Source organism: Phascolarctos cinereus, unplaced genomic scaffold (genome assembly GCF_003287225.1).
Source record: "Phascolarctos cinereus isolate Bilbo 61053 unplaced genomic scaffold, phaCin_HiC Scaffold_726;HRSCAF=1367, whole genome shotgun sequence".
Lineage (NCBI taxonomy): Eukaryota > Metazoa > Chordata > Mammalia > Diprotodontia > Phascolarctidae > Phascolarctos > Phascolarctos cinereus.
In genome coordinates this window covers 8114804-8135200 of record NW_027556098.1, presented here as the reverse complement: position 1 = coordinate 8135200, position 20397 = coordinate 8114804, and the positions used below count along the sequence as shown (strand labels likewise).

At 36.8% G+C, this 20397-nt stretch overlaps 1 protein-coding gene across 1 annotated transcript in view; it reads left to right on the top strand.

Moving 5' to 3' along the window:
- The window catches only part of PRPS2 (phosphoribosyl pyrophosphate synthetase 2), a 36844-nt gene that overhangs the window by 8910 nt on the left and 7537 nt on the right, over window positions 1-20397 (top strand). Inside the window, exons 2-4 of the mRNA XM_021007440.2 lie at window positions 3970-4153; window positions 13470-13568; window positions 16685-16809. Of these exons, the coding sequence (XP_020863099.1) occupies window positions 3970-4153; window positions 13470-13568; window positions 16685-16809 (408 nt within the window). The remainder of the gene's footprint in view (window positions 1-3969; window positions 4154-13469; window positions 13569-16684; window positions 16810-20397) is intronic.

Below are 20397 nucleotides of genomic sequence, written 5' to 3'. Positions count from 1 at the left end.
TAGTTGCGAGGATCAGATGAGATGATATATGTAAAATATTTTAACATTTGCCAAGCATATATAAATGTCTGCTATTAGTATTTGTAATGGTATAGGAAGAGAGTGTGAAAGGGTCCTGAGACCAAGAGGTTTGGAAACTGGGAATTAAAAAAGATTAGAAATTGGTCTCAGCAGCCAAATCAGAACAAGTCTGATGACTCTTACATGTGACAGTCCTTCAAATATTTGTTTTCACAGTCCCCTAAAATTCCCCAGTATTTTTTAACATTCCAGTTTATATGTAAGCTTCTTAAGAAAACAGACTATTTCATTTCTTTTATCCCCAGCACCTAGCAACAGGGCTTTACACATAGTAGGCACTTAATAAATTTTCAGTTTTTCAGTTGTGTCCCACTCCTTCGTGACCCCATTTGGGGTTTTCTTGGTAAAAATGCTGAAGAAGTTTGTCAGTTCCTTCTCCAGCTTATTTTACAGATGTGGAAACTGAGGCAAACAGGATTAAGTGACACAAAGCTAGTAAGTATCTAAAGTCAGATTTGAACTGGGGAAGATGAGTCTTCCTGACTCTATCCGCTGTACCACTTAGCTGCCCTAGGCACTTAATAATACTCATTGAATTGAATGAATTGACTTTCAACCCCATTCTGGGCTTCAGAAGGCTTTGTATTTACTCCTAATAAACAGATTTGCCCAATCATTACAGCATTTAAAAAAAAAACTGGTTTGGATTCCAATTCTGCCATCCAGAATACTATGTCTCTTGGCTTTCTGATATCTGTGTCTTCCTTTTTCGCCTAGCTACATCTGAAAGGAGCTAACCAGTCTAGTTTACTCTGTGCTTTCAGTTTGCCATAGGCCACTGCAATGGGATGGCTTTTATAGGTACCTTATGGTCTTTGTAATAACAATATTTGAGTAGTCAGCATGGGCAGGGCTGCCATAGATCACATAATCACATTCTATCACATAATTTAGATTAGATTGTAAATTTCTTGAAAGCTCTTGTGAATCTTTATATCCATCTCTTAGCACCAATGCCTGCCCATATTAGGCACTTAATAAATGTTTTTTAGCTGATTTACAGATTATTTGGAATCTTGCTAAATTCATGAAGGTTTTTTGAAAAATAAAAAAAAAGAATAAAGCTCTTTTACTCCAAAGAGTTGTAAAATCTTACTTTGGTACACAGAATTATTATCATGGGCTCATAGCCCTAAAATGAGAAGGGATCTTCAACCCCACATTTTTACACATGAAGGAACTGAAGTTCACTCTTCCCTTAGCACCCCAAGTTGTATGCCTCTTTTCGCCCATTACTTTTTAATATCTAAATCAAAGTTTAGGTTCTATGTGTCACTGATCATTTGTTTTTTTAATGAAGAAATAATCATGATGGTTTATTATGATATCTTCCTCGAATCAATGATATCGGAATTATTATAAATAAGCCAGAGATTCCAACATTGATTGATTGATTGATTGATTGATTGATTTGGGAAATCTCAGTGTAGTTGTGTGGCCAGTATATCCCCACAATGTAAATTTACTTCATCCCAGGACCAACATATAGGATAACTTGTTCTAAGAGGAATTGAAATTAGCTCTTCAGATGCAAAAATATGGTGCGTTAAGCAGAAATACACCCATACTGTTTCTAGCTTATTTTTGCTTCATGGTGTACCAAGTAGTCGATAGGTCTCTCCTTTAGTACACTACTAATTGCAAAATCCTCAATATGTGTAAATACATTTTTTAAAAAATGAGTAATTTCATTTGAATTAAATAAAAGCTCAGAGTATGTTCAAAGTTTTAAGGAACTTTGTGGGGACCATCTCCTAATTTTCTTTATCTTTGCTAAGCACCTAGCACAGTGCTTTGCACATATGAGGCTTTATAAATGTTTTTTGAACAAATGGTATCCTAAAACAATAAGTTATCTTTTTTGTACACTTGATTTATGTCTGGGGAAAAACCCACAAATATAAGTCAGCTTCAGACTCAGGAAGACCTGGGCTTCAAACATCAACCTTCTCTGTGACCCTGTGCAAGTAATTTAATTAATCTCAATGCCCCACGTAACTCTCTAAAGCTGTATATAAGTCAGCCCTGGCATGTCTATCTGCATTGGTAGGACTTTCCTCACCAAGAATTCCCTAGCTAATGAAATCAGAGATAGGGAAGTGGGGAAGGTAATGAATGTATGAATGAATGACCTGTTTGATTAAGGTGTTAACTTGTAATACTTTAAATTAATTTCCATTTCTTTTTCTCTTTATGATTGGTCTCTTATTTAATCAAACAAATATTAATTGTCTACTATTTATCTTTGACGTACACCCCTCTCCCCTCACCAAAAAAAAAAAAAGAAGCGGTGCACTGGAGAAGGAAATGGAAGTATTTTTGCCAAAAAAACTCAATGGAAAAAATAGACCACGGGCTCATGAAAAGTTGGACACACTGAACGACGACTTTACCTGTAGCCCCTATGTCTAGGAAAGCTGGCACACATCAGATGCCTGATAAAATGCTTGTTAAATGACACTTTTCTTCATGAGTACTTCATTTTTTTTGTCATAGTAACAAGAAACCATATCATCCAATTTGTGTGCAACCAACAGCATATTAAAGTGCTAGGTCAGAGCTAGCCTTGTATCAGAAGTCAGATGGCCTGGTTTTAGTTGTGCTTACTGGTATGGACATCTTATGCAATTTACTTAATTTTTAAGCCTCAGTTTCCTTATTTGTAAAAAAAAAGAAAAGAAAAGAAAAAAAACACCACCACAAGGAGTACTAATAATACTCAACCTGCCTACTTGATGAAGTTTTCACAAAGATCTAATGACACAGTGGTTGTGAAAGCACTTTATAAACTGCAGAGTGCTACAATACAAATGTACCATTGTTATTATCAGAGGTAAAGGCAAAGACAGGGAGCAAGAAGACTGCCTGTATCTCAACTGGACTGTCTGTCATTGGAGTGGCTCTACAGCTTGACTCTTTATGTTGTTAACTCTGGAACATTATGGTACAAAAGTAAACGCATAGATGGTGTATATGAAAGGAATCTGTAGGTAAGTTTTTTTCTTTTCTTTGTGGACATTATTGCTTGATGAACAAATTACTGTACGCGCTCATTATTGTATCTGCACCCATGTTACTCATTTCTGTAGTTATCAAGTCTTTAACTAAGGTGATGCCTTAAGTTGCTTCTTTCTTAGTTAGTGACTAAGGCATTTTAGTATTTTAGCACCTTAAAGTTGCCTGGGTATTGACGTCTCCTTACAACTGCAAAGATATGACTGGAAAAAATGCCTCTATCAGTTCTTAATTAGGAACTTCTTTTTCTTTTTTTTCCTTGCCATTCTGCTCTGTTTCAATGGTTAATTATTCTGCTTAAGTAGGTATCCTTTTCTAGACAGTATAAGTACTACATGTTTATTATAGTGCTTTATTTAAGTTCTGTCAAGAGCTTTACCTACCTTATCTCATTTGTTCCTATGAACAGCTCAGCTGGGTACCAGTGGCTCCACTTTCCATTTTTACATTGTACTGAGTTCTTTTGCTTTTCTTTGTATCCCCATGCTTAATACAATATATTAATGTATAGTAGGCACTTAATAATAATTAGCATTCAGAGTGGTTAAGTGATTTACCCAGAGTCACATAACCAATGTGCCTGAAGCAGAATTTGAACCCAGGTCTTCCTAACTTCCACACTTGTGCCTGATCCATGTGTACTGATCCATCCTTCCCTAGTAAATTTATTGAATGTAAACAAACAGCAATATTAACTCTAGGACTAGGAGAAAGATCATATTTATAGGGATCTAAGTTTTTGGTTGGTTATTCTGAAACCACGTGTGATTCATTTATCCTTAATCTCAAATTTTTATGAATAATGTGACCGTTTGATGAATCCTTAATCTCAAAAATTTTTATGAATAAAATAACATTGATCTTTCTTTTTAGTGTAGAAATTGGTGAAAGTGTGAGAGGAGAAGATGTCTACATCATCCAGAGTGGCTGTGGAGAAATTAATGATAACTTGATGGAACTTCTCATTATGATCAATGCTTGTAAAATTGCATCATCATCCAGGGTAACTGCAGTGATCCCATGTTTTCCATATGCCCGACAAGATAAAAAAGACAAGGTAAGTGAGAGATGTGGTACATTCCAAACACCAGTTCAAATTTTCTCTTGCACACATTTCATCAAATCTAACCATTGAAAACTTTTGTAGCTATTAGAACAGATGAACTATTTCTGATTTCTTCTGGCCTTTTTCAGATTTGTCTTTGCATCATGCTGTCATTGAATGTTAGATTACATTAATATTTTTAGAAAGAGAAAAGACATAGGCCATTTATTTGTACTCCTTTAAAAGTGAATTTTAGTAGCATTTTATAAAAATCCCCTTACCTTTTTGCTAAAAGGAGACTTAAAAATGACTGAACAACAAATTAACAGGAAGCTCATTTTTCAAGGTATCCTAGTGCATATGTCCCTGTAGCTTCCACCCATTGGTTCTAGCTTTTTCCTTCAAAATAACACTGGATCTGCTCCCTCATCCACATGTTAATCTTTTAAATATATGAAAATAATTATAAACATGGTACCATATGCCTTTTCTTCTCTGGGCTAAACATCGTCAGATCTTTTTGCTTTTTGGTGGGGCAGTTAGGGTTAAATGACTTGACCAGGGTCACACAGCTGGAATGTATCAAGTATCTAAGGTCGGATTTGAGCTCAGGTCCTCCTGATTCCAAAGCCAGAGCTCTATCCATTTCGCCACCTAGCTGCCCCAATCCTCAGATCTTTATAATACTCCTAATGACATTGTTTCGAGACCTTCCTCCAACTCATCCTCCCGTGAACAACAAGTTTGCCCAGATCCCTCCCTCTTAGAAGGTACTGAATTCAGTGTTCCTTCCACACACTCTCTGACCATGAACATGGAGTGATTTATGTCTCCTTTGATGTAGTTTTGTTAAATCCAAATTCAGTATCTTACATTTATCTCTGCTAAATTTCATCTCGGTTTTTATCCAGTTAACCCAAAACGTAGATTTCCAGTATAGTTTCTGATATCTACTGTCTTCTGTGTCTGTATCTGTTGCCTTCCATGTCCTCATGCAGACTATCCCTTCCCTTCCTGTCATTGACTGTGTAACTTGGAAGCTCTGGTCCTCTCTTCCCAGAACCAGGCTTGCTGCATCTCCCCTAAGGGGACGTTTCTTGGGGGGAGGTTACTCCAGCAAAGCTTTTATCTGTACTATCAGCTTGAGTCTCCACTAACAGGGTTCCCATTTGTTAGCTGGCTGCTGCCAGTGACTAGCAGCTTAGTTCCCCTTAGCCACTTAGTATCATTACCTTTAAAAAAAAATACTTCAAAGACATAGAATACTCTCCCTCCTTGCTCCTACTCCCAGCTCAACCCCTCAGGGCATGCTCTCCCTTGCTCCCCCTAGTGATGCAGTGGAATAGGTTCAAAACGACCTCAGTTCCTTTGTAGTATCGGTTTCTGTGCAGGTGTGGTATGACTGCTAAAAGAGCCTGTCTTAGCTATCACCGCTGGGCCTGAAGGCCTATTCCACAGTTTATTCCTTGTTCGTAGAGGCATTGATTCTTCAAACCTGAGCCAGAAATGATCAGGAGTTGAGGCAGGGTCCTCTCCTTTCCTGACCTGGGGACATCAATAACTCTGCTGGCTTCAGATCTGAACGATAAGCTCCTAAGGAGTTACCTGGGCCTTTTGGACTCAGGGTCATAGGCCCCATTCCCTTCACCAGGCACTGTCAGTCAGCTCTCCCAAGACTTCTGTGAGTCAAAAAGCAGCTGAGATCTGGCAGGTGGCTTTTGAATGCCTCTATAGCCCATAAGCATTCTCTTCCTCATGTGATGAACTGACCAGAAGTAGTTCTAGAATGTCTATAACATAGCATGAACTTCCCTTTCACTCATCACAATTAGTCCAGGAGATGCCTTCTGAGGTCTCTGGGTATGGGCCAGACCTTAGTTCTGTATTTTCACTGTTTGGGGTGTCTTGAAAGCAGCTATTCCATATAACTCACATAAAGAATCCCATGAATAGCAAGTTTTAAACCATGTAAAAGCAGTGTGTTTATCATGATTTGGTTGTTGGGAAGCTTATTTAGCCACGTACACTATCTTGAACTCTCTAACTCAAATAGTCTAAAACAATGTTGTTTTGTGTGTATTTAGTGATTGCTGTCATTTAAGAAATTTTTTTTATCATAGAATAGCTACTTATCTGTTTTGTTGTTGTTGTTTTAATGTGTAAAGTATAAAGAACAAATCTATGGATATGGCATGTAATTTATTTTTAGTTTTCAACATTCACTTCCGTAAGCATTTGAGTTTTAAATTTTCTTCCCTTCCCTCCCCTCCTTCTTCCCCAAGACAGCATGCAATCTGATATAATTGGCTCTACATATAGATTCCTATTAAACATATTTTCACATTAGTCAAGATGGCATATTTTAAAAGAACTCATTAGCCAAATATGCATTTTTTCAGCAAGGTAGCATGGTATATAATTAAAAATTAAGATCAGAAATCCTACCATTATTTAGATGAATTTCAAAATAATTTTCCTTCACATCCTTTTTTTTTTTTGGTAAGGCTTAATGTTTATTGGCTCTAATTATACTTTGAATCTTAGACTTTTTTCTTTGAGTTTTGTGTTTGAATGCTTTCAGTTTTATCACTCCTGGATGATTAGAACTAATTAGAATTAATTTTGTTGGCCACTTTTCCTCTATAAAGGTAAGTTTTAAAATAAAGTCTGGTGAAGAGGAAAAGTCTATTTTTGAATCCCAATTTAAATTTAGAATGAGGGAATTGTACAAAGGAAGGAAAAATTCAAGGTCAAGATGCCACCAGGGAAATATTAAGGTTATTACATCATCAGTTATAAAATGATGTAAAGAGCCCATGGCTAGGTCAGTGCTATAAATCCTATTGTACTGAATTTCCAGGGCATGTTCACAACCTTTTATTTTGCTATGGTTTCATGACATTGTGGTTCAAAATTCCATGGGTTTTTTAGTGAGGCTTATCATTTAGTTATCTGAAAATGGTGTTCTCTGTCAGCAGGTATTTTTTTAGCCTGATTGTGCTAGATTCTGTAGGAAGTACAGGGAGATACAATAAGTCCTCTACCCTGACAGAGTTTAAAGCCTAGTTCGGAATTTATCTCTCATACGAAATAGTAGATGAGACAACAGGTCAAGAAATGTCAGAAAAGGAAGTTAGTTACAATTGTCCAGTGAGTGATAGGGTTAGTGTTATATAATTCAGAAGAGAGAGAGTGAGAATTTCCTCCTCAGGTAAGTGTGCAGTCCAAAGAGGAGGTAAGATTTGAGCCTTCAAGGGATCAAGAGTTTTGTTTTAGCAGGGATGGGTAGTGACTTTAGACATTCTTGGCTGAAGAATGTCATGAATGTAAGAATGATAAAGGACAAACCAAGAGACATTTTCCATCAACAATAAGTTCAGCAGAAACAGAAGAATAGTTGGAAATAAGGATAGAATAGAGGAGGACTGAAACCACAGCATGTATACCTTGGAGTTTAGGGTGAGGAGTATTTGTATTTTACAGTTGAGAACCAATGAAGGATTTTGAGCCAGTGTTATAAAGTTAGCGTTTTAGGGAAGATTGTAGTGTTCTCTTAGTCTAAAAGGAAGACACCCCTAACTTTAACTTGGCCTCACCCTTCTCCTTATCCCTTCCCCCCAAAGAGAAAAAGATATGTAACTGATTTGCTAATAAACTAATTATGTGACCTTGTCACTTCGACTCTTTCTCAGTTTCCTCATCTGTGAAAATGAAGGGTTTGGAGTAGATTATCTCCAAAGCCACTTCAACCCTTAAAATCTGTGATTCTAAAACTGTAACTAATGCACAAAGGCTTTTAAAAGCTTTATTTTTTTTAAGCTTAACTTACCATTACTTTTTAGTCTTTGCATTTTTTCTGTCGTTATAGCTCCCTCAACTTCAGTTTCTTTGAAGTCAGATTTTTTATTTTTCATTGTATCTGTGGATCTTGAAATATTTTTTTTACACTTGAGTTAAATGCAGCTCCTGAGTCCTTGCCATTTTGAATCCATAAATGAATCCATTTACTCATGGTTTCCATCTTTTGCTACTAGTTGGTGCTTGTGTGTGAATTTAAAGCTGACTTCCCATTTTTAACTATTGAGATGGGGGGGAGGCAGTCTCATGTTCCTATTTTGTAAATAAGTTATTTCTGAGAACAAGGTTTGATTTGTTTGTGAGCAAAACAATTTCATTTATTAGGAATTTAATTCTTAAAGGAATTTGAAAAAATAAGGCACTGTTCAACAGTAATTTCTAACCTTAGTTCTGTAGTGATCTAAACTTAATTCTATAGTGAATAGAGAAACCCTGTTTGAAGTCATCCTAAATATCATTTAGTCCTCCTAATGATTTGATCTTATTATTCTTATATTCTGTCCTTTCAGAAGGACAGCTATTGAAAACTTCATTATATATTCTTATTTATGGTATTTTGTCAGAAAAGACCATACATCAATTTTTAAAGGACTAATATAATTAGTAATCTTCTTTTGATTTTGGTATTACAACTTATTTTGAGATCTAAATGACATATGTTAAAAATTCTATTTTGCCCTAAAACGTTTTTAAAAATCTTATATAATCTTTTGCCTGAGTCTCATTTTAATAAAGAATCCATTATTGTGCATAAACAACTATCCCAATTCAGGTGCATAGGAATTTAGAGCTGAAAAGGACTTCTCCACTACCTCCTTTCATTGCCATCTCAGGAATCCAGGATAATCCCCACCGTCCATCTTCTCAGCTCCTACTTTGAAGCTCCTGAGCATCTATAGATAAAATCATGAGTGGACTGCACCCACTCCCGAGTCATTGCATGACTAACTTGGCTTAGATGCTACTCAGCAGTCTGACTAATCAACCTTTATGAATTTCAAATCTCACATCCCACAGCACCTGCTGCAAAAGCTTTATCCTCCTTTTCACCTTCCTTTCACTTAGAACAGATGATTTGGCCTGGAACTTTTGTGGAAAGATTTGTGACCATCTGACATGAGCTCTTTGTGCTCCTTTCCTACATTCCTCAGAATCTGTGTTACAACTGCTTCCCCCTTTCTCCCCTTATAAAAAAAAAGACTTCTGAGCTTTAATCCTGCTCTCTGCAGTCTTGGTCTCATTTCTTCCTGCCTCCTCTGTGACCCTGCTTCAGCAGTCATCCCTTCTCTCTTTGGTGTTCTCATTGTTTTATCCAGTACAGTTACACTTCTTGTAAGCAAGCAAGCAACTAGCACCTAGTTGCTTAAAACACCAGGCTCTGTGGTTTGGTCTGGGAATACAAATACCAGCAAAAAATTAAGCCTGTACCTGCCATCAGGTAAGTTACATTTGTAAAACAACACAGAAAAGGGGTGAGTGTGGCTAGATATATGCCCAGTGACTTTGTTTCTGCTATCTGTTAATCTACTTAAGAGGGTATGGGTGGGTGTTTGTTTCTGTATGATGAACCCCTCTGGCACTCTGGTCAAACCTGGGTGTCCTTTTTCAGAATAATATCTAAAATATGGGAAACCAATTATTGAAATACAGTTAGCAAAATTAAAAAACAAAAACTTCAAGTACCCAAGGTTAAGAATCTTTGCTCTACTTAAATTACTTATTACTGATCTCTCCTAGTCACTTAATGGGTTTTTCCCCCCCAGGTTACAGTTTTCCTTGAACTTCTTTCTACTGCCTGGGTATTTTCTCCTCTTCAGGCTTTAAAGATAATATACTATCTGGGTTCTCTCATCTCTCTAATCCACTGCTTTTCTGGCTCCTCCTATTACTGACTTCTTAATTCTAATGTTTCCTAAGGGTCTGGCTGCCCATGGGCCTCTTTGTTGTCTCTGGGCAAGCTTGATCCCACTTCTATGACAGTAACCTCTAAATCTGAATCTCTAGCCCTGACCTCTTTTCTAAGCTCACATCTTCAGCTCGATCCAGGCTAACAACACTTACACCCCCATGTACCTGAAAATCAACATCCCTACAACTAGGTTTATTGTCTTACCCCAAAAACTTAGTCCTTCCTAGCTCTTGTGGACAGCACCACCATTCACCTTTTCATCCATGTTTCGTGTGTCTTTGGCTCTTCCCTTTTATCCAGTCAGATGCCCCATCCTGTCCATTCTACCTCTGAAGGATCTTATGAATTCCTGTTCCATCTTCTCCCTTCTTATTCTCACCATCCTTATTCAGGCCCTCACTACTATTTCCAATTTGTCTGGATTGCAGAGTATAAGAGGAATGTAATGGCCCAATAGGTAAAAAGATACATAGATAGATATGATTCACCAAGCATCTGCTACATACCTGCTTTGTGCCAGGTGCTGGGGCTATAAAAAATAGTTCCTTCAAGGAATTTACATGGGGTGGGGGGTTACTAACAACTAGTACACATGTAGGTAAATACAAAATAATACAGATGGTTCTTTGACTTTCTACCCCATCTCCTCCTCAAATAATGTCTAGATGTGCAGACCCACAAAATAACCCAGAAATACCAATTTCTGCTACTTTTAAGCACTTTTATGAAACACATGTATCAGATCCATTATATAGTTTTGGCAAATCAATTCTATAGTGTTAATATTCAGACTCATCCTTTAGATTTGCAGAGAAGAGAAAAACAGTGATTATATAGAAATTCTCTTGCACTAATGTTGGATCAGAAGAATGGAGTATCGACTGCAGACAAAATACAAATTTAATAAACTTAACCAGTTTCCTGAAATAATCCTATTTCTTCTTGCTCGCATCCTTTGCCCTTTGAGCCACAGCACTGCCAGCTAGGTTGAGGGAATTCTTCACAGCTGCAGCCTGTGTTTGTATGATTACAGATAACTAAAGAAGCCCAGTTTTCCATGAGACCAATCTATAGTACCAATTTCATAAGCATCACATAACTAGTTACTTCAATAGTCTTTTCTAACTCTGCTTACTCACATTTTTTTTTTTTGCTGGGCATGGGGTTAAGTGCTGGGCACTTAACCTGGGCAAGTGCCCAGGGTCACACAGCTAGTAAGTGTTATGTGTCTGAGGCCAGATTTGAACTCAGAAATTTGGATGTCTTTTGTTTTTTACAGCAGTCACCCCCTACTCAATTTGGATGTCTTTTGTTTTTTACAGCAGTCACCCACCTTTATTTGTAACAAAGAATATTCTTTAAAAAAGAAATAGAAAGTATTTCAGTAAAAACCAACATATCAGGCAAATCCTAACAGTGTTCTGTTCTCTGCTCTTTTCCAGGAGTATCTTTTTTGTTGTTATTATAGCATTAAGGGAGGGAGAGAGGGTTGTCCTATTTACACTATTGTAATAATTTCATATGTTATTTTCCTGATTGTGCCTAATTCACTTTACTTCCATTTCTTTATGTTCTGGTGGATCTCCAAATTCTTATTCATTCTTTTTTAGGACAAAGGAATATTCCTTTACGTTTGTGTACCACAATTTACTCAGCTGTATATGGATAGGTAGCTGTATTGTCTTCTTATAATTTGCTCTTCTGTATATTACAGTATTTATGGGACCTTTCTCACAGATGATTTTTCAAGCAGAATCCAGCCTCCTATGAAAAGCTATGCACACAGGTCACTTTACTTTGTTTTTAACCTTTTATAATCATCACTCAACTAAAACAGCTCTCTCCAAAGTTAGCAATAATCTCTCTCTTTTTATTTATTTATTTTTTTGTGAGGCAATCAGGGTTCAATAATCTCTTAATTGTCAACTCTGATGGCCTTTCTCAGGCTTCATCCTCCTTGACCTATTTGCTACATTTGACAGTGACCATACTCTCTTAGAATATTCTCTTTTCCAGGTTTTTGTGATCTTGCTCTCCTGGTTTTACTCCTACCTGAATGGCCACAAATTGTGGATAGATTCCAAGGTTCTTTCTTGGGCCCTTTTCTTTCTTGCTTTTATTGACCATTCACATGGATTTAATTATCATCTCCATCTAAGTCACTTCCAGATCTATCAGCCCTAATCTCTCCTAAGTTCTAGTCCACTATCAAACTAGATATTTCATAGGCATTTCAATCTCACTATTACAAAACTGAACCCATTTCTGTTAAGGGTACCCCCTATTCTTCTAGTCTCTCTGGTTTGTAATGTTATCCTTCCACCTGCCTCATAGAACCCCATATATCTGATTAGTTGCCAGATCTTGGCCCTGGGCTCTCCGTACTCCAATCTATTCTCCACATAGCCACAAAAGTGATTTTCTTTAAGTACAGCTCACTCCTCAGTGTAATAAACTCTAGTGATGACTCCCTGTTGGCTCTAAAAAGGTTTATAAACTCCTCTGTTTGGCTTCGCAAGCTTTTCACATCTTGTCCCCAGCCTGCCCTTTCAGATTCATTTTACATTCTTCTCTTTCCTGAACTCTGTGGTCCAGATAAACCAGCTTACTCTCTGTTCCTCACACATACTCCCACTCCTGTTTTTTGTGCTTTTGTATGGGTCATCTCCCATGCCCTGAATATATTTCCTTTTCCACCTGCCTCATAGAACCCCTTCTTTATTTCAAGGTAGCTCACACACCACCTGATTCTCCTCATTGAGCCCCTTTCCATTTGCTAGTGCCCTCCTTCCCTAACTGCCTTGCTGTCTTCCAAAAAGTACTGCCACCACCTTCAAGAGGCCTCTTCTCTAATCCTGCCCCTTGTCCCTTACATCCTTCTGGGGAGGAAGGAATGGCCAGATGTACTAGTAGGAGCCATTATTTAGTATTTTTCCCGTATGCACATGAGCTGCCTGATGATAGCATTTCACCATAGTTTTCTTCATCTTTACAATGAGGTTAGACTAAAGTGATTCCTATATGATCTGTACTCTTTAGCATTGAGTTAAAATTGCTTAAGGAATATTACAATTATGCACTTTAGAAATTGGACCTAAGTTGGGAACTATTAAGTAGAAAAGTTTTGTGGTTATGTTGTGTTTTTACTGCAATGTCTTACGGTTTCATAATAAAATATTTAAAGGAACATATAAATCATCTGGAAAAGTTACTGGTACAAATTTTGGTTAACAGAATGATGGCACCATATACTCCTTTTATAAATGTTACATATCTGAGGGGCAGCTAGATGGCACCAGCCCTGGAGTCAGGAGGACCTGAGTTCAAATGTGGTCGCAGACACTTAATAGCTTTGTGACCCTGGGCAAGTCACTTAACCCAATTGCCTAAAAATAATAATAATGATATAAATATTATATGTCTGGCTTCCTATAACATACTTTGTTTGCTTTTCCTAGCCTTGTGTTTTAGTCTGATTTTAGTCTTTACATTTGAAAAATGTAGGGGAGTCATTTATGATTCCTTTTTACTGTTGTAAAATATACTTTTTTTTTTTATTAGAGTCGTGCTCCAATTTCTGCAAAACTTGTGGCCAATATGCTTTCAGTGGCTGGGGCTGATCATATCATTACAATGGATCTCCACGCTTCCCAGATACAGGTACAGTCTATACATTGACATGTCACTAACTGCAATTACAGGCACTAACATGAGTACTCTCTAGGTGGCTATTGTAAGTTCAGATAATTTTTTTTAAAACAATTGTTGCTATGCAAGGAAAATGAATGGATGGGATACTAATTCAAGATTTTTATCTAAGTTCCTTTTTATCTCAAACATTTTATGAATCTTTTCTCCTTTGGAGAATGGGGTTTTAATTTTAAAAGTTAAATTCTTTGGTCCCTATCAATTTAGGATGGATATGAATAGCTTGTTAGTCAGAAACTTTTAGAACCACTATTCATCTGTATAATATACCTCAATACCTAATTCCAGAAGGCTTGTGATTTTTATTAGTAGTAGTATTTCCTCTGCCAGCGGAAGCTACACACCTCTCTAATATTAATCACCAATCGTTTGATGATGGGATTTTTTGAACTTCTAGATTAGTCTACATTCTTAAAGGCATGTTATTTATCACGAGACTGACTACTCAGTCTTTGTAACTTTGTTTGGGACCTTCCAGAGGCATCAATAAATGATGTTTTATTCCAATAAAATAATTTTCATGAAGCTTGGGGCCACCTGTAAGAGAAGATGAAGCATCAGAATAGTATTTGAGTGGAAGATTTATTCTTGATGTCTTTTTATCTGAAAATGTGATTTCACCAGTGCAAGGAGCTCCTTGCACAAATATAGATCTCTCCGCTGCTCCTTATAGCCTCAGAGAGTTGCCTGGGTATTAAGAGTGTAAGGGTTATTCAATATTGTACTGGAAACCTTGGCTTTAGCAATAAGAGAAGAAAAATAAATTGAAGGCATTAGAATAGGCAAAGAAGAAACAAAGCTACCACTCTTTGCAGATGACATGATGATATACTTAGAGAATCCTAGAGAATCAGTAAAAAACTACTTGAAATAATAAAAAACTTTAGCAAAGTTGCAGGCTATAAAATAAACCCACATAAATCATCAGCATTTCTGTATATTACCAACAAAGCCCAACAGCAAGAGATAGAAAGAGAAATCCCACTTAAACTTACTGTAGACATTATAAAATATTTTGGAGTCTACCTCCCGAAACAAACCCAGGAACTCTATGAACACAATTACAAAACACTTTTCACACAAATAAAATCAGATCTAAATAATTGGAAAAACATCAGTTGCTCATGGGTAGGCCGAGCTAATATAATGAAAATGACAATCCTACCTAAGCTAATTTACTTATTCAGTGCCATACCAATCAGACTACCAAAAAATTATTTTATAGAGTTAGAAAAAATAATAACAAGATTCATTTGGAAAAACAAAAGGTCCAGAATATCAAAGGAACTAATGAAAAGAAATGCAGGGGAAGGTAGCCTAGCAATTCCAGATCTTAAATTATATTATAAAGCAGCAATCATCAAAACTGCTTGGTACTGGCTAAGAAATAGGGAGGTGGATCAGTGGAATAGGTTAAATATGCAAGACACAGTAGTCAATAACTATAGTAATCTATTATTTGATAAACCCAAAGAACCCAGCTTCTGGGATAAGAACCCACTCTTTGCAAAAAACTGCTGGGAAAACTGGAAAAGAGTATGGCAGAAACTAGGCATAGACCCAAATCTCACACCATATACCAAAATAAAGTCAAAATGGGTTCAGGACTTAGATATAAAGGCTGATACCATAAGTAAACTGGGAGAACAAGGAATAGTTTACCTATCAGATCTATGGAGAACAGAAGAATTCATGACCAAACAGGAGATAGAGAACATTATGAAAAGCAAAATGGATAATTTTGATTACATTAAATTGAAAAGTTTTTGCACAAACAAAGCCAATGCAACTAAGATTAGAAGGAAGGTAGAAAATTGGGAAAGAATTTTTACAACCAGTCTCTCTGATAAAGGCCTCATTTCTAAAATATATAGAGAATTAAGACAAATTTATAAAACACAAGCCATTCCCCAATTGATAAATGGTCAAAGGATATGAACAGACAGTTCTCAGATGAAGAAATTAAAGCCATCTATAGTCATATGAAAAAATGCTCTAAATCGTTATTGATTAGAGAAATGCAAATCAAAACAACTCTGAGGTACCACATCACACCTATCAGATTGGCCAACATGACAAAACAGGAAAATGATAAATGTTGGAGAAGATGTGGGAAAATTGGAACACTAATACATTGTTGGTGGAGTTGTGAAATGATCCAACCATTTTGGAGAACAATTTGGAACTATGCCCAAAGGGCTACAAAAATGTGCATACCCTTTGATCCAGCAATAGCACTTCTAGGGCTATATCCCAAAGAGATCAAACAAATGGGAAAAGGACCCACATGTACAAAAATATTCATAGCAGCTCTTTTTGTGGTGGCAAAGAATTGGAAATTGAGAGGATGCCCATCAATTGGGGAATGGCTGAGCAAATTGTGGTATATGAATGTAATGGAATACTATTGTGCTATAAGAAATGATGAACAGGCTGACTTCAGAAAAACTTGGAAAGACTTATATGATCTGATGCTGAGTGAAGGGAGCAGAACCAAGAGGACTTTGTACACAATAACAGCCACGTTAAGCAATGACTAATATTGTTAAACTGAACCCTTCTCAGCATTACGAGGATCTAAGACATCTCCAGAGGCCTCGGGATGGAAAATGCCGTCCACATCCAAAGAAAGAACTATGGAAGTGGAATCGCTATCGCTTATTTTTACCTTCTGTTGAGTTTTGTTTCATCTTTCTGATGGTTCCTCCTATTGGTTTTAATTTTTACTTACAACTTCACTAATGTGAAAATATGTTTAATGGGTATGTAAATGTAAAGCCTATATCAGATTGTGCACCGTCTTGGGGAGGAAGGGGGCAAAAAATTTTCAACTCAAAAGCATATGGAAGTGATTGTTGATAAATCAAAATAAATTAATAATTTTAAAAAAAAAGAGTGTAAGGGATTTGCTCAGGGTCACGCAGCCATTCCACTATTTTGAACTCCGGATTTTCCTGGCTTTGAGACCTGTCCCCTCCACTATGCCATGCTGCCTTTCTTTAATAAGAGGTATTCTACAGAGATCTTGGGTCCTGTTAATTGATTAATCTTTTTTACTATCACCACAGGGGTTTTTTGATATTCCAGTGGATAACTTGTATGCAGAACCTGCAGTCTTGCAATGGATTCGAGAAAATATTGCAGAATGGAGGAATTGTATCATTGTGTCCCCAGATGCTGGTGGAGCCAAAAGGTACTGTGGAAGGGGTAGACACAACTTTCTGGAGTTTAATAATCTTCAGTGGACTTTTAAAACTTTTCAACTTTATAAAAACTTTATAAAAATTTTTTATTGATGTCTTTTAATTTTTACATCATCATAAGTTTTCTCTAGTATGACTTCCCCTACGTCTTCCAAAGAGCCATCCCATATAACACAAGAATTTTTTTAAAAGGAAAAAAAAAAAGATAACAAGACCACAAAATCAGTACATTGGAAAACTCTGAAAACATGTATAATGCCTGTAGACTTCCAGCCTCCATGAAGGGGTGGGTTGGGGGTGTCTTCTATATTTCTCTTCTTTTGAGTCGTGCCTGATATTTGAGTTTCAATTCTTTACTAAAAAGCTATAGTGCTTGTTAGGTAATTGCTCGTTTTACAAATCCTTCTTAGCTGATGCTTTTTCTTATTAGTTTTTAAACTTCTTCCTAATTTCTCTTTGGGTTTACCCATTTTTCCCCCATTTACTGCCATCCTCTGAAAAAGTTTCCTATTATCAAACTTACATTACACATTTGAGTATTGCAATTTTATAAGCACTCTAGTGTAAGCTGGCTTAGGGAAAGAGCTCTGATTTGGAGTCAACATCTTGGAAAAGTCTTTAAAACTCTCTGAGACTCAGTTCCTCAACTATAAAATGAGGGAATTGGATTAAATGATCCCTGAGGACCCTTTCAGTTCTAAATTTCTGAATTACTTTTAACCTATGAATTATTTTCCTTTAGTAGACACATTTCTTAATATTCAGCAATTGTGTTGAGGTAGAGAGGGCATTGTTTGTGTTTTGTGTTTTTTGTTTTGTTTTGTTTTTGCTCCTGTGCCACATTTTAAAATGTTTATAGTGGAAATTTTAAAAAATTCCATGTAGACTTCTGTAAAAATTTTTGCATGTTTTGTTTTGGTGGGTTTTTGGGGGGGGTCGGGGGTTGTTTTTTTTTGGTTCCTGGTAAGGAAACAAAGTGTATTACAAAAGTAGCTGCAATCTCAGTGATTTCTGCCATGCAGCTAATAGACATTATGTTCTTTCTGGCTAGATAAAGACTAATAAGATGAAGGAAGTTGGAGATGATGGCACAACCAACTCTTTGTGTTTTAAAATATAGGTGAAGGAGGTATTGAAATATTTTATAAAGTCTTACATCTGTTTTTGGTGAAGAGTAGCAATGTATGGCTGTGAGAGTTGGACTATACGGAAAACTGAACACCACAGAATCAGTGCTTTCCAGTTGTGGTGCTGGAGAAGACTTTTGAGAGTCCCTTGGACAGCAAGGAAATCAAATCACCAATACTTAGAGAAATTAATTCAGGCTGTTCACCGGAAGTTCAAATACTAAAGCTGAAACTTAAATACTTTGGCCACATAATGAGGAGATGGGTCTCATTAGGAAAGACCTTTATGTTGGAAAAGATTGAAGCCAAAAGGAAAAAGGGATGGCAGAATGAGATGGAGAGATAGTATCCTAGAAGCAATGGACATGAACTTAAATAGACTTTGAGAGATAATGGCCTGGCATGCTATGCATGCTATGGTCCATAGAACATGAAAAGTCAGACACTGAATAACTGAAGAACAATAAAAACCAGTAAGGGCTTATAATGTGGTTTTTTAGTTGAGTTGATCGATAATGATATTCTTCTTTAGAAAACTGCCCAAATCAAATAATACGCTGAAATTTATTGTTTTGGAAAGGGTAACTCAAAAACTGGTTTTGAGTATGTAGAATCAGCAGAAACCTAAAATAGAAAAATAGAATTTTAACAAAAATTATTTGGCAAAAATGTTGCGGCCTTATTTCAGTTAATATACTAAATTATGGGTGATGGGGATGGGAGTTAGAGTTCCCCCAGCAAAAAATACTTTTTATTTTTGCTGTCTGATTCTTTTAATTATTTGCTTCTATGTAAGTACTCTTATCCACATCTCTAATAAACTTGGTTGCTAATCACAATGTCACATTTAAGTCAGTTAGGAAGATTAGCAGATGACTGCTGTCCAGGCACTGTCCTCCAAATAATTGCTTCATTGACAGCTTTGGTCCTTTGTAGGACCAAGTTCCCTCAACTGTATAATGAAGGAATTTAGAAACAGTTTCTAAGGTTCCTTCTAGTTCTTAAATCTATGTTCCTGAGGCATAGGTCTGACCATTCAATTTCCTTGCTCTATAAGCGTCAGTGGCTCCCAATTACCAGTAAGATAAAATAAAAACTCATGTTTGTCATTTAAAGCTCTTTACCATCCATCTTTCCAGGCTGATTATTTATGCTCCCTGGGACCCCCCCCCACACACACACTCTACACTCAACTACACTAACTAGTAAATATACTAAATCCCCTCTATATGACATTTCACTTCCTGTTACATGCCTTTGTATAGGCTGTAACCCTTTCTTGGAATGTCCTCTGTCCTCACCTCCAAGTCTTGATACCTCTAGTTCCTTTTATGGCTTAGCCTTAAGTATTTCCTCCTTCCAGAGACCTTTCCGGATTTCCTTCAGTTGTTGGGGCAGTTTGCCCTCAAAACCTTAGAATTAATTTGCATTTATATAGAGCCTGCATTTACCCATTTGTGAACATGTCCTATCCATCAAGTAGAATATAAACTCCCTTAGGGTAGAGAATATCTTGATTTTTGACTTTGTATCCCTAGAACCAAGCACAATGACCTGTATACAGTAGATGTTTAATAAATGTTGATTGGTTCCTGCTGCTGTTGCTCTGAGTCCCCTTATAACCCTAATAGGGAGAGGAGTGGAAGCCGGGTTAGCTTGTCTGGTAGAGCAAATTTGTATCTCCATGAGGGTGATACTTCTTTTGTTTTAGCCACTTCCTCCCTTCCCTGTATTCTTGTCAGACAAAAGCCATTTAACCAGTAAAGGAGGTAGACAAGGGTAATTAATTCTAGACAATTCATGCTTTTCTTGTTAGGGATAAGCAAGGTGCTAGCCTGCTTTTATGTGGGAACCTCAACTGTTTGAAACACTGCTCAGATCACAGAGATAAGTTTTTTAAGGACTCTGAGTAGCTAAAATATTTGTCACAAAGTGTATGTGCTAAAAGCTCGTCTACTTTGTTCAAAATAGAAACTTTACTAAAATGATTTATCTTTAAATTTAGATGTCTTTCTAACAAGTTTGATTATATAGTTTTCCAGGCATTGGCAGGTTAGAAACAGCAAGAGTGTGTTGGGGGTGAGAGTGGTGGGGATACTTGGAGAGTGGAGGAGGGTGGAGAGAGTGAAAATGCTACTAGAGAGAGGTAAGCACACTGTCAACAGCAAAAAATATCAGCTGAGAAAAGCAAAAGAGGAGACATAACGTAGAAGATAGCAGAGAGGTGAGGGACTATGAATATAGAATGTTGCATATGCTATCAGACATGATCAGTGTGTCAGTGGTTTTACTGAACTATTTTATTTGGGAACTGGAAGAAGGGAATGTATTCAGAAATTAGTATGATATAAAATAAAAGGGCATCAATAATTTTTAAAAAAAGCTATGTAGCCATCTAGGGCCATTTGGTGTAAGGGCATTCTCTGAGCAGAGTGTGGCAAAAAACCTACC